Source organism: Nannobrachium achirus, assembly GCF_963921795.1.
Source record: "Nannobrachium achirus genome assembly, chromosome: 9".
NCBI classification, from domain to species: domain Eukaryota; kingdom Metazoa; phylum Chordata; class Actinopteri; order Myctophiformes; family Myctophidae; genus Nannobrachium; species Nannobrachium achirus.
This window is the reverse complement of record NC_137818.1, coordinates 47,738,765-47,755,456: the sequence shown is the minus strand read 5'-3', so window position 1 is coordinate 47,755,456 and position 16,692 is coordinate 47,738,765. Positions and strand designations below refer to the sequence as shown.

The window sequence follows — 16,692 nt, the reverse complement described above, 5'->3', positions numbered from 1 at the left end:
CTTCGGTTGTAAATCTGTTATGTCACATATAGTTTTCTATATGTGACACGAAGGTAAGCAGTCCGCAGGCATCATCAACCCCATCACACTAACTGTTAGCCAGGAGGGTTTTAGGAAAAAGCAGACTGTTGGTCCTGAGGGATAATTCAGGTGATGTATTCCACTAGGCTATGTACAGTAAAAACAAACAAAAAAAAGGTTACCAGGTTTTATTGTATATTTGTTCATGTTCCCACACTTCTGGGTATTGATTTGTCTATGCACATATTGACTATATCTATCCCCGCCAGGCCGGAATGGCCCATTTTTCACAAAATGACACAAATCGTTAATGCAGTGTATGATTGGCGTGAAACTTTGCACACACTCCCAGTAGGCCAAGGAAGAACCTCCAACCTGATCAAATCAGCCTCATGGTGTTGCTATAACATGCCACTTCACGTTTTGGCATATGACAGTTCAGGGGTTCATAGACCAAAACGTGTAAAATCAGGCATTGACACTAAGGCTTGCCTACCTGCCCCCGGCAGGTAAATAAAACCTTCGGGCAGGTGAAGTTTGTTTTCAGGTTGCCCGACCAGGCAAGTGCTTGTTTTAGAGGCGACACAACCATCTATAAACACAACGCGAGATATCTGTCTACTCTAAACACATGAACGCTCCGTCTTCTGGTCTGTGGAATGTAAAATAAGAGCACTATTTAACTCATGTGCTGTTTTGACTGTTGCTACACTTAAAAATATAAAATAACCACAGTGTAAAACCATAGACATATTCAATAGCTTCATACCTATGTTTATTATATGTATATTTTGGTATTGGATTTGGAGGTATTGAGGTATGGCATTTTTTATCGAACAGCCCCAGAAAGTAAAGAAATAAGTGTTAAAGTGGTAATTACAATCTTACCTATCATTTTATAATGGGTGATTTACTTTTCGGGCAAGTGGGCATGAGCTTTGGGCAAGTAGAACATGACCTGTACTTGCCCGGCAAGTGTCTCTGAGAACTTAGTGTCAACCCCTAAAAATATTCAGTAATATTGTACACCGTGTACAATATTTTTGAACATTGCTTGCGTCTGGATTCCAAAAGTTGCGTGAGTCTGCAAAAGACGCCAGAAAAATCACTTGTGCCCATAGGGACCACTACAAACACAAACATTGGCACGCTCTGTCACACAAATTATTTTCCCCGTCAGCTGTCACGTGACCTGGCGCTTGCACCCCATGACTGACAACCTTGCCTAGCGGGAATCTGTGCATCAAGGAGTATACTTTTCTTGTTATACCTGTTATACCACGGTGAATACTGCAAATGTACTGTTAATCGCCGCGTCGCACTGCAAAGACACACATAGTGGCCACTCATTGGCCATGCATGGGGTAATGCCGAAAACTCTGGTCGTAGTTGAACAGACTTTGTAAAAAACACTAATCAACAGCTTGAATATGGGAGAAGTGAAAAATATAGTTCCTCAGTTAATGATCATTGCCCACTCAAACAAGCGCGTTGATTCAGAGAGAAGCTCTGTCTAACAGTGCCCATGCGCAGTTTGTCTTCTGGCAGCTGGCCGTGCTTATTCATCCCATAGCTTGAGGGCTATAACCATGGCGACGATAGGTCGGGTCCCATAAAAACACTAATAATAAACAGCTTGAATTTGGGCAAAATGAAAAACAGGCGTCCTGCCGTCCTCATGGTCTGAATAATGCTATTGGTCAATGCTGTGTGCATCAATTGCTGAAGCCAGTGAGGAGGACAATTGCAGAACAGAGACTGAGAGTGAGTGAGTGAGTGAGATTTGTAGAATTATAGTATGGATATACTGTCACTGCACTTTAACTACAGTCATGATACCTCATGAACTCATACGCCACATGAATCCCACATGGACCTGTTCAGTGTAATTCCATCAATGTCTGGCCTCCGAATACTCTGATAACGGGTGTTCACCAAGTATTCTCCAGGCCATGGTATATTGCACTTATGGGGCTGACATGGCCAAGAATGAGTCACCCCCCGGCTCCACTGCAGCCATCGAGCGTCACGTGAGCGTCAACGCTGGGAACGTTCCCTTTTTAATCAATGAAGGGTGTTCCACTGCCGACATAAACGTCGCCGGCACAACGCAACACTCCTGGTGGAGCCCTAGCCTTATTGTCTTTATAAATCACATACCAAATATGGCAACATGAACACCTACATAGGTGTAATACGGTAAAAACTGTTCTTATTGGGATATGTCTATGGGTCTCTCAAGCCGCTGGACCAATCAACCAAATGTGTTGTGCTGGATGCCAGTAGACCAATAAAATCACTGCCCACATTTTCTTGTCACACATATTGCAACTATCCTTTTACTTTTTAGAAGATTACTTTCATACTGGAAGTCAGTGGAGGTCAGATTAGGCTGAAACTCAAATATGTTGATTAACTCAGTTCATCAATCTCATCTTTCTGCTGTTCTGCATGTCATCATTTAAGGTAGACTTTTCCCAGGACAAACCTCCAAGGAGATCAATGTTCACGTTATATTTGGTAGTGGACCATTAGCAGCCTAACAGTTTCCCTTAGCTGCTGAGTGATACAATATAGTGCTGTAATAGGAAGACATTGGATTTTATAGCCATGCTATTATGGTCATTATACCATAGCCTTCAAGCTATCAGATTACGTGATTTGACCTACCCGTTGTATCATTCAAATTCAATCACCAAAACATTATCCTCAAGTATATTTCAACCAATAAAGCTATAAAGTCTACAGGCAGTTTTACTCTCCCAAATTAATACAAAATCCATTATGCACAGATAGCACGGAATATACAGGAACAATCTACCTGACTACAGATGCTTCATTTTAGGAACTTAAGAAATGCTTGTGGCGAGCAGACTTGTTGCAGTCAGTGGTGAAAGAATGACTTTTAGTAAAGTAAAAGTAAGTAGGAGGGAGTTCCCAGGAATATGTCGTCTAACCTCAATGTGTAGTTAAGCAACATAAGCAACAAAACATTCAGCTCCATATGCACAAAAGGGGGCATATACAGGGATCTGGATCTGCGGTGCAACTTAGGTGTGGCTAGTAATCTAAATTTGCAATTTAACGAAAGCTGTCAAATTGGGGTAAAAAGTCAAATACTTTTCTCTGAGATGTAATAGAATAATAAAGTAATGAAATATGGAAATAGGCTTACTCAAGTAAAGTAAAGGTACCTCAACATTAGTTAGTTGGTACACTGGTTGCAGTTCACTTACCTCCAACTGCTGCAGCAAGGCCTTGCCCTTCTTGTTTATCTCATTGATGAGTGTGAATACGGCAATCTTGATCTCATGTTCCACCTTCCTGTGCGTCTCGTTGAGCTCCTTTATCCTGGACGGAAGAACAATAACTTCATTTGTGTTGTAGCACCTTTCATACATAAAATGCAACCTAAAGTGTTTCACGTTAAAATAGCAAATAAAAAAAGAAACGTTTGAAATGTGTTTTAACGTCTTAGGCCCTACTCTGTATATACATGAAGACCTGACCCGGTTTGTGTAGAAATCACGTCTCGTACCTGCTTTGCACCTGAGAGACAGAATAGTGCACATAGCTCTTCTTCTCCTGTAGCTTGGTCATGTGGGTCTCGATGATGCCTTTCTGGTTCTGAAAGGCCTCCTCTAAGAACTGGTACCTGAAGTGAGAAAGTTGTGAGAGTACTAAATTAAATCAGCGTTGTGTGTGATATATACTGTATGGACCTAACATTTGATTTATACATATTGACAAGTTTTTACAGTAAGTTGTCTTTATTTACTAAAACGACACGTTAAAAAAAACATGGGGTTTGGCGATGCAATGAGTTGTGTGCTTGTAGATCTATTTTCAAAACATTTTGAAAAGTCTGACAAATCTTTAACTAGAAGGGAACAGACAGATAAGGGGAGATGGTGGTTCTTTTTTCCATGCACTGTTGAATGACACGACAGCAATAGTTCTTGCCGGGCGTGATGTCAGATAACCAAACTATTGAAGGGCACGATGACATGACATAGCTGGATAAATAATCCAGCAACTACTGTGGCTGGTGTGGGGAAAAAGGGTTGCTTCCAACCTTTAGTACGTCCATGATAATAAGGAACACCCTGAGAATTGAAGGTCATGATCGGCAACACAAGGTGGACGGGAAGGAGAATGTGTCTTCTTCTGAAATGTAAAATATTTGCATATCCAGAGCTACTACGCAATGTCAGATTATAAACAGCCCAAATGTTGTTGACCGCATAGTTGCTATGCTTACTCTTTTGTCAATTTATCTGTGAATTTGTTTGTTGTTTGTATATAAATTTCACAAATCTATTTGTGTATAGCAGGGGTGGGCAACTTTGATGATGGAAAGGGACACTATATTTTCACATTCACTCCAGAGTGCCACAATGCATATACAGTCAAAAATAGCAAAAATAGCAGATCTACTTTGCTATTTTTGAATTGGAATTCGGATTTCTTTTTTGCTATTTTTCAATTGGAATCCTGAAAAGTACGACTTTATTTAATTTCAAATGCATTGATATGTTCTTCCTAGGTTAACTTTGTGAACTTAAATACAAATATATTGAACCTAAAAAGGACTAGTACTAGTCATTAAGCTACTAATATAGACTGAAGTAATCAAAGCGAGTCGTGTTTGCATGGTTGGAAATGGAATTGTAACAGCTGAAATCAATAATATATCAGTATTCTGCCATTAACCTGCGGGCCACTTTAGTGAAGGTGGGGGCTGCATGTGGCCCCCGGACCGCCAGTTGCCCATGTATGGTGTATGTATAGGATGCATATCTCGAAAACCATCCAATCAATCATGTTCTCATTTAGCGTCAGTAGACCTCATTGGAGTGCAGTGATGAGTGTGAAGTCGGTCAGCCACCATGTGCCACCACGTTAACATGCAAAGTCAATGTAAAGAAAAATTACAGATCTTGTCCGTGAATGACAGACGTTGTAAGCGAATTACATTATATGACGTGAATTTCCCGCAAATTATATGCGTGCGAGTACAGGCCTGCACTGACATCGTACCCGCTACAACAGGTATTGATTGCACTAGTATAATACAGTCTCAGTGCTGCACAGCTAAACAAAATGAACATCATTGCGGTTACCGTTACCTATGTTCTTTGTGTTCGAGCAGCTGGCAGTCCCTGCAGGTTAGTGTGTCGCAGGTCTCACAGTAGAGTTTCAGGGGTTCCTGTTTGTGGACAGGACAGAAGACGGGCCTCTGTCCCGGTGCACTCACTGCTTCTGCTGAGACAAACGACAAGCTGAGTCACACAAAAAAATGCCCAATAAAGATCCTGACAATGGATGGGCGAAATACTATCTGGTATTATCATATACCCAGCTTTTATTTATGATACCATGGTTGAGGGTAGTGATAAAAGCACAGAGAGGGTGAGATGCCACAGAGAGTGTGATATGCTATATCTGATATGGCTACGGCTGCCAAACCAAGTTTAAGCGCCACTGTTCTTTTTTTTTACTTTTATACTTTGAGTCCCAGAGGGTTTTTAGCCATTATTTTTTTCCCCAATTTAGTCGTTATACCAATTGATTCCTCCCCACACCGATTTCTGTGTTGTCACTGCTGTTGTATCCTACTGACTCACCTGCCAGTGAGGAGCCCCCACCAGGAGGACGTAGAGCCTTCGTCCTACTCCTCCCACCCAACACTCCCTGCTGACAGGTGCCGCCCCAGCCCGAAGGAATACATGCAATGACCAGTATCACCCTCCCCGTCCGGCTTCCCTCACCCGAACACGGACCAATTGTGTTCGCACAGACGCCCGACATAGCCGAGCGCCTCTAATAGTGCCACTGTTGGTCAACTCACTGCAGAAGGAACTCAACATGTTAAAAATGGCCTCCACGGTTGCTGCGTTTATCAAATGCTAACTTCTTGTTGTCTTTGTGACTAGATAAGCCTGCGGGCAGCGGTGTCACAAGGGGGGAGGGGGAGGGGAGTGGGACTGAGTTACTAGGGCCTAAGGTGGGGGGCCCTTGAAAATCCCCCTCCCCCCTATGAAGAACATAGGGGGCCCACAGTGAATCCTTGTCCCCAGGGCGCAGAATTTGGTGTGACACCCCCTGCCGTATGTGATAATAAACCACCAGTTCTTGTGGTTAGAGTGGCTGCCCTGAGGCTGGGAGATCGCCAGGTCGGGGTTCAATCAAAGGCTGTGCCATACCAAAGACAATACAAATGGTACCCACTGCCTCCCTGCTTGGCATTCAGCATCAAGGGTTGGATTGGGTCCCTGTGACATAGCATCATGTCCACGGGGTATAAGCTGCCTCACTCTAAGGAAATAGGAGACAGGCTCCTGACCTATGGGCCATATGGCTCGGGAACTGTTGGTTCCCATGGCTTGTGTGATAAAATATCACCTGGGCATTCACCATACCTGCTGGTAACCAACCTCAGGCCTGGATGCTTCAGTCCTCACTACAGCCTCATACAATGATATGCCAGCCCTCGTTTGCATAACCTCAGGCAATGCAGAATACCCGGGTGATAATCAATATGTATTCATATATAAATATTACATCGTCCAGCTGCCCCATGTGCCTCATGCAGATTTAGGACAACAATGTAATAAATAATAGAATTAATACTCATTAGGGTTTTGTAATTCAAAAGCGGTTCTGGTCAGCAAATTTCACAGAAATACACAGTTGAATTGCTTTTTTTTGTACGGATCACAATGAATATGTTTATTGTGATCAAATCGCTAAATGTAAAATGCAATATTAATTGAAGTCCATCCCCAACTCTAAAGCAAAATGTCAAGGGTGTGTGAGGACTAAATATGATGCAGGAAAGGGGGGCTTTAAAGAAAGACCCCCTGGAAAGGTATTGTTAGAGGCCCACAGCACAAACTATGACCAGGCCAGTGAAATGTATAATCTAAAGCAATCGGACTCTGCAGCACTGTCACCATGGCAACAGCCTATCGGCAGTGCATCTCCAGTAGGATTGCACTCTCTGTACATAGTGAGGGGATAGTCTTACTGTGCTTCATGCACAACCTGCTTTGTTAGATCTCCTGTCAGACATTCTCATAGTAGACGTGAACGAATCATTTTGTTAACGGTAATGATCTGATTCAAATGATTTGTTCACGTTCACCGTTCATAGCGTGATCGCCCCATGAAAAACACTATCGCGGGAGCGTTTTTATTACCTTGCGCGTAAACCCTGCCCTCCTCTCCTGTGTGCCGAGAGCTACAGTATTAGGGGGAGGAGACGGGGGGGTATGAACGAAAGCGTGAACGTAACAGTTTAAGGAAATTAACGAATCGTTCATGTTCATTCTTGTGATTCGTTCTTATGAATGAATCACTCATGAACAACACATCACTACCCTGTGTGTCATGGGGCAGCTTACCAGAGTCGCCATCCCCCATTGTGCGGATCTTGTGGTCCTTGGTTATTTTGACCCTCTGGTGGGCCTCCACACACGTCTTACACAGCCACTCGCCGCACTCCACGCAGAAGCCTATGGTTCCGGCGTTGTCCTCGCAGCTGGTACATACCTTGGGAAGACAAGAGCAATGAGCATGTCAACATCTCTCCGTACCAGTTGCCTGGACCTCTCATCACATGGATGGCTGGCTTGCTCTCAAAGTAAACCTAATGTCAACAATGCCCATTGTCCACTGAGGCAGCATGGCAGAGCATCAAGGCTAGATTTGGGGCATGCGTGGCAGCAATGGCCGACAGGACCCGACGGAAAGACGTGGCATCTAGGATCTCGACGACAGTCGAAGGATGATGATGAAGGCTAGATTTGATTATTTGTTTATTGTAGGGATGGTCCGATCAGGTTTTTTGGAACCGATCACCGAGCACCGATCACAAAAGTTTGATCACCCGATACCGATCAATCACCGATCCGATCAAGTTATTATTTATATATTTTCTAAATGTTAACGTTTTAACTTTAATTCATTCATTCACTCATGAATTCATTTATATATTTGCCTTATAGTTATTTACCAGCATTACTATGTATTTATTATCATAGCAGTAACTAATTATTCCTTCAGCACTGTGGAAATCAATACCCCAAAATGGCCTCAAGTGGGCATACTGAACGGCTGGTTGATCGGATGCACCGATCCGATCGGATCGGTGAATTTACCTTTTGATCTAAACCACCGATTATCGCCGATCACGCTTTGATCGGCCCGATCCGATCCATTGCCAATTGATCGGTAACATCTCTAGTTTATTGTAAACATTGTGGTCACAAGTACCTGTGCTGCCTTTTCAGACGACGAGCTGGTAGCCTCCGAGGTGTCTTTGACAAAGTAGTTGTCGATTATGTCACTCTGTTTGTAATCCTGGTGACATACTGAGCAGCGCATCACATTCACTGGGAAGAGGAAACAGAACACAGGTCAACAGGTGGACAGCTTGACTGTTTAAGTTGCACTAAAACGCTGAAATATTTTGATTTTTCATATTCTTATTAAAGAGGCCTGTCATTATCTTTACCTGCCTGTTCACTTCATTAAAGTGATCCCTGGCTAATACTACAAATATGCCTTAATACATTATAATAGGCCTCTATAACTGCAAAATAAAATTAAAAACACCTTAAATATTTTATTTCTTCTAGAAATAGCTAATCTTTAACTTAACAGGGTCGCAAGTTGATGATGTCATAAATGCCATGTGTGATCTATCCCTATGGAATTTATGGCATGCATGTGAAAATAAAAACAAACTTAATATTTCCTATGGTTAATATGAGCATCAAATCAATATTTCAAATGTGTTTTTTGCACATGCATGCCGTAAATTCCATAGGGATAGATCACACATGACATTTATGACATCATCAACTTGCGACAGGCATTTCCCCTACTGAGTGAAAGATTTGTTATTTCTAGGAGAAATACAATATTTAAGGTGTTTTTAATTTTACATTGTAGTTATAGAGAACTATTATAATGTATTAAGGCATATTTGTCGTATTAGCCAGGGATCACTTTAAGATGACTATGAATCCAAAGTAATAATGGGCCAACTTCATAGGTAGAAGTGGATTAGTGAAAGGTTTTTATGACATTTGCATAATTTCCTTTCAAATCATTCCTGATGATAATGAAAATTCCTGGAACTGGGGCACCCCGATGCCTATTGGGGCTAATTAATTTAGTGCTCCTCACAAGGAAATTCAATCACATCATCCTAGACATTTTCATGAAAATATTAAATCAAATTACAAAACAATAAGAGACATTTTTCTAAATCCTGTAATTTCGCATAGTTAATTAAATTAGTTTGCAAAATGTAATTACCGTTTCAATCTTACTCCCCCAAAGACTAAGCACATGGCTTTGCAATGCTTTGTGACTATTAAGTATAATGTTATGCGCAATATAAAACTTCTCATAAATGTTTTAAATTGAAAAAGGGAGTACCCCCTCCCCCTCCCCCAGCACCTCATAAACCCACAAACTTAACTCCCCCTCACCAGCTGGCTGCAGTGAAAACTGGTGTAATCCGGTTTGAGCCGGTCTAAACTGGCTTGAACAGCACACAGCCGGTTTGTGTAAACTCCAGCTGCACAGAGCTGTGAGTGATCAGTTGTGAAAGCAGCTGGAGCCGGATTGTGTAGAGGGCCCCCCCACCCCCACCCACACAGGCACACACGATAATGTACCACACAGATGTCAGTGAACTGGACATATCTGTATATAAACATGTAGGGGGGTCTGTTAACATGCACACCCTCACGTGCACGGCATGCATGTGCACCCACACACACACACACACACACACACACACACACACACACACACACACACACACACACACACACACACACACACACACACACACACACACACACACACACACACACACACACACACACACACACACACTGTATTTTTAACATCACATTCTAAACAATGGGATTGTGGGTACGTGTTTCTCCATATTCAATCATCATCATCATCATCATCGTGACTACTAATTGAAGCCGAGGCCGAATTGGGCCGAATCGCATGGATGAGCCCTGACAGCACATGGTTGGTGCTACAGACTCCAAATTTCGCACGCAGATAGCTCAGACCTTTGCCTACGTTCTTAGCTAGGCCTCGACCCGACCCGATATGCGGTTTTCCGGGACCAACGCTAAAGGTTCGTAATCTCCATATGCGGAGTCCTGACTACTAATTGAAGCCAATGGACGCCGAATCTGAATGGCCCGAACCTCATGGATGAGCCCTGACAGCACATGGTTGGTGCTACAGACTCCAAATTTCGCACACAGACAGCTCAGACCTTTGCCTACGTTCTTAGCTAGGCCTCGACCCGACCCGATACACAGTTTTTTGGATCCGGCACGAAAGATTTGGAATCTCCTTATGCGGAGATGACTGACATCGGGCTGTTCCGGAGCAAGCGCTGACTCATTGTGACATCACTTCATAAAAGGCTCTGACATCACATACGCTAGATGAGTCAACTAAAAATCTCTCTGAGTGTGGCATAAACTAAAGTCTTTCTTCCTCTCACTTCGAGGTGAGCAAAGTTCAGGGTGCTCTTCAGAGCGGTTGGGTTCAGGGGAATTAGCGGGCTGTGCCTTTAACTCATTGCATGCCAGGCCCGATAGTCCCGAGATTATTTTAATGTCTTTCCCTGCCAGGCCCGATAGTCCCGAGAATTTACGCCATTTTGAAAAAAAAATAAAAAATAAAAAATCAAAAAAAAAAATTTTTCAAATTTTTTTTTGGACCCCAAAAAATGTAGTAGGCATGATAGAAATCGCGAAATTGCATGTTTAACCCCCATAGCAACCCCATCTATCAAACATGGCAGCCATCTTTGTTTACATTTTAGGAAAACATAATGGCTTGTATCTCATGAATGCCTGAACGGATTTCCATTCGGATTTTTTTGTTTGAAAGCTGTGAGCAATGTGGACACACGTGGTGCATTATCTAGGCATGGGTGTGCATGATCCGTGCACTATGAATTACATGGAAGTCTATGGAGACCAGAGGCACCATAGAGTACGAAGGTATTGTTAAATGGCGGGGAATGTGTTAAGAGAACCAGGTGAATAATGTGGATAAGCCCGGGCAGTTCCCTCTCACGCTAAACTTAAATAATAAAGGGGAATAAGGAGCCCAGGGGCTAGGGAACTCCGGGGCGCTCTGTAAGTAAAGTAAGGGGTGCTGTGTCTGCAGAGATCTCCATATATGGGCATAAGTGGACAAAGGCAAACAGATGGTCAAAACGGGTCCTATGACAACAGGTATAATGGGGTTTGCATTAAAGGGTAGGGCCGGAACTGGTACTGTGTCTGCAGAGATCTCCATATATGGGCATAAGTGGACAAAGGCAAACTGATGGTCAAAACGGGTCCTATGACAACAGGTATAATGGGGTTTGCATTAAAGGGTAGGGCCGGAACCGGTACTGTGTCTGCAGAGATCTCCATATATGGGTATAAGTGGACAAAGGCAAACAGATGGTCAAAACGGGTCCTATGACAACAGGTATAATGGGGTTTGCATTAAAGGGTGGGGCATTCATTCCCTATTTTAAATTCGGCGCGCGTGTTTCCCGCCGCAGCAGGTAGTCGGGGGCACTAACAGATGCAGAGATCTCCATAATGGGCATAAACGGACACAGACATCAGATACAGAGATCTCCATATATGAGCATAAATGGACACAGGCAAACAGATGGTCAATACGGGTCCTACAGAGATCTCCATATATGGGCATAAAATGGACGCAGACAGACAGATAACTCCATATATGGGTATAAATGGACACAGGCAAACAGATAGTCAAAACGGGTCCTACAGAGATCTCCATATATGGGCATGAAATGGACGTAGACAGACAGATATCTCCATATATGGGCATAAATGGACACACGGCCAAACAGATGGTCAAAACGGATCCTATGACAACAGATATAATGAGGTTTGCATTAAAGGGCAGGGCATTCATTCCCTATTTACATTGTTCCCGAGTTGGCCAGGTCGCCGACTAGACGCTCGGCCGCCCTTCCCCATTGATTAAGGGAATATGTTGCCAAAAAAGGCCTGAGGAATGGCCTGAATAAATCCAAACAATGACTTATCATTCCGTTAGCCTAGCAGTTATACCGGTAATTCCTTTTATTAGAATCGTTCAGCCCACCAGAATGTGAATTGGGAATTTGGGATCAGGGTCTGGCCAAGTCTTTATAAATGCTTGAGGTGGACCATTTTGATTACTTACTTATTTATAGTTTGTTTTACATGCTTGGCAGGCAGTGGATATTGTCATAGGTCAGGCTAGATAGAGCCGGGATTCTTCTCTTTTTTATGCAATGAGGAACAGAGAATTACAACATTATGGGAATCCAAAAATACTTTTGACCTGTGTAACCACTATCCAACCGTCTATCTGTCCAATCATGCATGTGTTTCCCTCCCTGTGTGAAAATAGGTTGTTCTTAGCCTGGTTAATAAACCAGACCGTGTGTGATAGAGGCTGGCACCGCCAGGCAATGTTGTTGTTGTTGCCTCACATGGAGCCTCTAGTAGTGTGCAGGTTAACGGTAGCCTTACTGAGGCATCATCACATGGACCAGTGTCTGTCTGGAGTATCAATAGTGTCAAATGACCTTCTGGATATAAAAGGGCATTATTACAGAGGTTGTGTATGGAAACGGGGGTCATTCAAAGGTCAGTCTTTATTAAAAGTAGATACACGGGCTACTGGCTGCAGAGAAAGTGATGACAGCTAAGCTATTCAGTGTCATAAGACTTCAGTCTCGAGGCAGTACTTCCTTTTCCATTTCCTCATTTAATTCAGTTTTCCTCTGGGAAAAAAAAGTATATAAGTGAAACTTATGTTATGACACTTGACAACTCTGACAATTACCACAGGTTTTTTGTGGTTGTTTATTACGATACCACCAGTGGTACCAAAGGTAAAGGTAATCATTGTGCAGAATGTCCCATTTAGAGTTTGCAAATGTATAAAAATCTTTTGAAAATAGCAGATCTAGAAGCTCGCGATGCAACGCATTGTGCGCTTGTAGATCGTCCATTTTCAAATGGACAAAAGATATATAGGGCTGAAGTGACTAATGTATGTTTATTAATAACAATCAAAATATTCAAAGTAACTAGTAGCTAAAAGTTAAAAGCTAAAGCTAAAAGTACAACATTTGGATCTGAGATGTAGTGGAGTAGAAGAACACGTATTTGAAATGGGAAACACTCAAGTAAAGTACAAATACCTAAAAAATGTACTTAAGTAAATATACTTAATTACTTTACACCACTGCGGACCACCACCTTACATCTAACTTGACTGATCACAGAGACCTCTTTAAAAATATCAATGAGTAGCCACGGTAACTGTTTTAACCCTTGTGTCTGGTAATAATCTATTGAGTCAATGAGCAAACCTATTTTGCAGTATTTGCTGGTAAAGGAGTCAGTAAGCAGTATCCTGCTTTGGTTAATATACCACTCTGCAGTGCACTGAGTATTGATGCAACAGGCTAACTTGTGATTGAACCATAGTCTGAAAATGATTTGCAATGCTGATGAAATTGGGAAAGTAAGTTATTTGATTATTTTTTGCTTGCTTTTTTACTGGACGCTAAAATAGAATTTAGACCATGAATTCCAAAGGCATTATATTCAATTGAAGCCAAGGATATTTTGTGCAAGATAGACGATTAAGATCATGTGAAAGTCTCCAATGAAACAGAGACCCATTAATTTTGGCTATTTGATGATGATGGCAAGCAGGGTGGTCTGCTCTGCTCCTACAACTCAGTCGTAGCATAAACACTGAACTACCATTGTCTTGGGTGAAATTTAGAGGAATTCTCCACGGTCAAATTTGTAGATGTCCAGTCAATTTGTGACATTATTTGTGTTGAGAGCGACACCAAAAAGTTTTGATTACATGGAAAAGCATTAGCAGTGTCATTAAGTGTAATTTCTACATTGCATTCTGAACATGGAGCTTTGCCATCTTACTGTCAAGACTTGTTTCTGGAGCAGGTCTCACTAGGAGCCATTGCCCCTCTTTCCCCCAGGAGGCAGAGGGTAGTATGGCTGTAGTGTTTTACATGTGCATGGCTACGACTGTACGACAGCACACAGACAATCTGGGTTTAGTCCATGGGCCAGACGGGTTGTCGGTATCAAAAAGGTGGCAAAGGTTACCATGCATTTTTGAAAAGCTCTATATCTGTAGATTATATTTTGGTATGATAACCCTTTCTTAGACACAGCTAAATTGGTGTTATCAGCCTCTAGAGTTGGTGTCCCATTAACATTACAGGAAAAAAGGTTAAAATAAATAATCTGCTTTTAGTAGCATAAGAGTGGTCAAACTAGGGGGTTTTCATGATGCCGAATCCATTGCAAGCATCTGTTTTGCACAAAAAACATTCCTTGGGCTATAAATGGCCTCAGAAGACGATGCATGTATGGGTGTGCATTCATGTTAGTCGGAGGCCTTAGGGTTTTATTTCTCATGCTAATCAGTCTACCTGTAAAAGCGCCAAATGTAGCCCAGGGCATGCTCTAATGATTTAGCTAGGGCGCCCGAAAAAAAACATCCACAAAACTCTGAAAAGTGATGACTCTTCACTTTTCATCACTAAACCATTCTTTTTCTGGAGCTGTGGCGACCCCGAAGGTCACCGACTCGGGCGCCCTAGCTAAATCATTAGAGCATGCCCTGGGCTACATCTGTGCAAAATTTGGTGCTTTTAGACTGATTAGCACGAGAAATAAAACCCTAAGGCCTCTGACTAACATGAATGCACACCCATATATGCATCGTTTTCTGAGGCCATTTATAGCCCAAGGAATGTTTTTTGTGCAAAACATATGCTTGCAATGGATTCAGCATCATGACAAACCCCTAGTTTGACCCCTCTTATGCTACTAAAAGCAGATTATTTTTTTGCTTTTTTCCCCTGTAATGTAAAGTTAATGGGACACCAACTCCAGCGGCTGATAACACCAATTTAGTTGTGTCTAAGAAAGGGTTATCATACCAAAATATAATCTACAGATATAGAGCTTTTCAAAAATGCATGGTAACCTTTGCCACCTTTTTGATACCGACAACCCGTCTGGCCCATGGACTAGTTGCTTTGATTGGCTGACTCGGCCATACAGAGAGCGGCATACAGAGAGCGTTGGCAAACTTGGCAGGCACCATGTACTGACTACTGATCATTATCCCTACCATTAAAGACATGGAGATACGGCACAAAACTGTAAAATAATTATTTTCGACGTGAATATGTGTTTCACATTGTTATGAAAAACAAGAGTCTGTGTATTCACACAGAAACTCTGATTATAATGGTATCCCAGGGTCCAATTCAGACTTCAAAGGAAGGATGCATGATTTCTGGTTAACCACAGTTTACCCTAATAGATTCATTTAAGATAAATGGGGACAAACACAAGTCCATAATTGGGTCTTCGATTTAATATAGAAGTAGCTGTAGCACTAAACAATAATTAAGGTAGTGGGCCATGCCACACATACTGAGACAATTAGCCTACATGGTCATGTGTTGCAATTACAGCGGCAGATCTACAACCAACCACAACACTGTATATATTTGAGCTGCAGGGTTCAAAGCCAAACTGACGACTAAATAGCACCATGTCAGTCAGATCCTGGGTTGTAGAGCTTATAGTAACAGTATTCATCATGAGTCATCATGGCCATGTGTTGTGTTGATGAGAGTAGTGTATTGCTGTCGTTGGACATGGACAGTGTCAGGGACATACAGTCTTTATAGTAGTTACGTAGTAGTAGTTATAAAGTAGTTTTGCAATTGCTTCAAGCTGAACTAATAAGGACTAGTGCGTAATGAAAAGATTATATCAGACAGTGATGGATAAAACGGCAGATAAGAAATTTGGTTGTAGATGTTAATTAATCTGAATACTTGCACTTATTTAATTCTCAATTCTGTTGCTGCCAATGCCATCATGACACCTGAATTTACCTCAATCAAAGGTTTACTTGCCTTCAAGTACTGTAACAACAGGTACTGCATTATTAGTCCACCTATATACAGTATATCTTGAATAACATTGGCTCCCTAACTTTTTATATCAAGGACGCATTTGCCCCCCCCCCCATCTGACAATATGTTGTGCCCAGGACCACCATACAAGATTTGGGTGGTTAAAATGTTACAGAAACATTCAAGTTTGACAAAAATGTTCCATGGCTTTTAGAAAATAGACGATCAACAGCCGTTTTCAAATATACCATGTATGTAGGGTTAAAGTGGTGCTTTAATGCAACATAAACAAATTTTACTGGGGACCCCGAAACTTACTTTGAGAACCGCAGTTATAGGCCTACATAAATGTTAGAATCGATATCTAAATGTCATGTTCAAATCGTAGACTTGTAGATAACTGACATTCAATAAATAAGTGACCAAGATAGGTACATAGTGGATACATAAACAAAAGGTCCATAAAAACACAGGTTATGATTATGAAGCACAAATCAGTAGGCCTGTTATACATCGAGTCTATATCGAGCTAATACTTAAAGATATAAAGTTAGATATTAACCGGGACCTAAGTACAGACATTTTGAGTCAGTACTGCTTAGAAAGTGCAT

General features: G+C 41.9%; 1 protein-coding gene across 4 annotated transcripts in view; it reads right to left on the bottom strand.

Moving 5' to 3' along the window:
* Positions 1–16,692, bottom strand: part of trim33 (tripartite motif containing 33) — a gene marked incomplete at its 5' end in the record, with an annotated part of 41,646 nt that overhangs the window by 23,323 nt on the left and 1,631 nt on the right. For 3 of the 4 annotated variants that reach the window (XM_080733241.1, XM_080733244.1, XM_080733243.1), the window contains 5 exons: positions 3,258–3,372; positions 3,560–3,676; positions 5,151–5,286; positions 7,428–7,575; positions 8,299–8,417. In XM_080733241.1, the coding sequence (XP_080589367.1) occupies positions 3,258–3,372; positions 3,560–3,676; positions 5,151–5,286; positions 7,428–7,575; positions 8,299–8,417 (635 nt within the window). The remainder of the gene's footprint in view (positions 1–3,257; positions 3,373–3,559; positions 3,677–5,150; positions 5,287–7,427; positions 7,576–8,298; positions 8,418–16,692) is intronic. The other variant, XM_080733242.1, reaches the window with a different exon arrangement.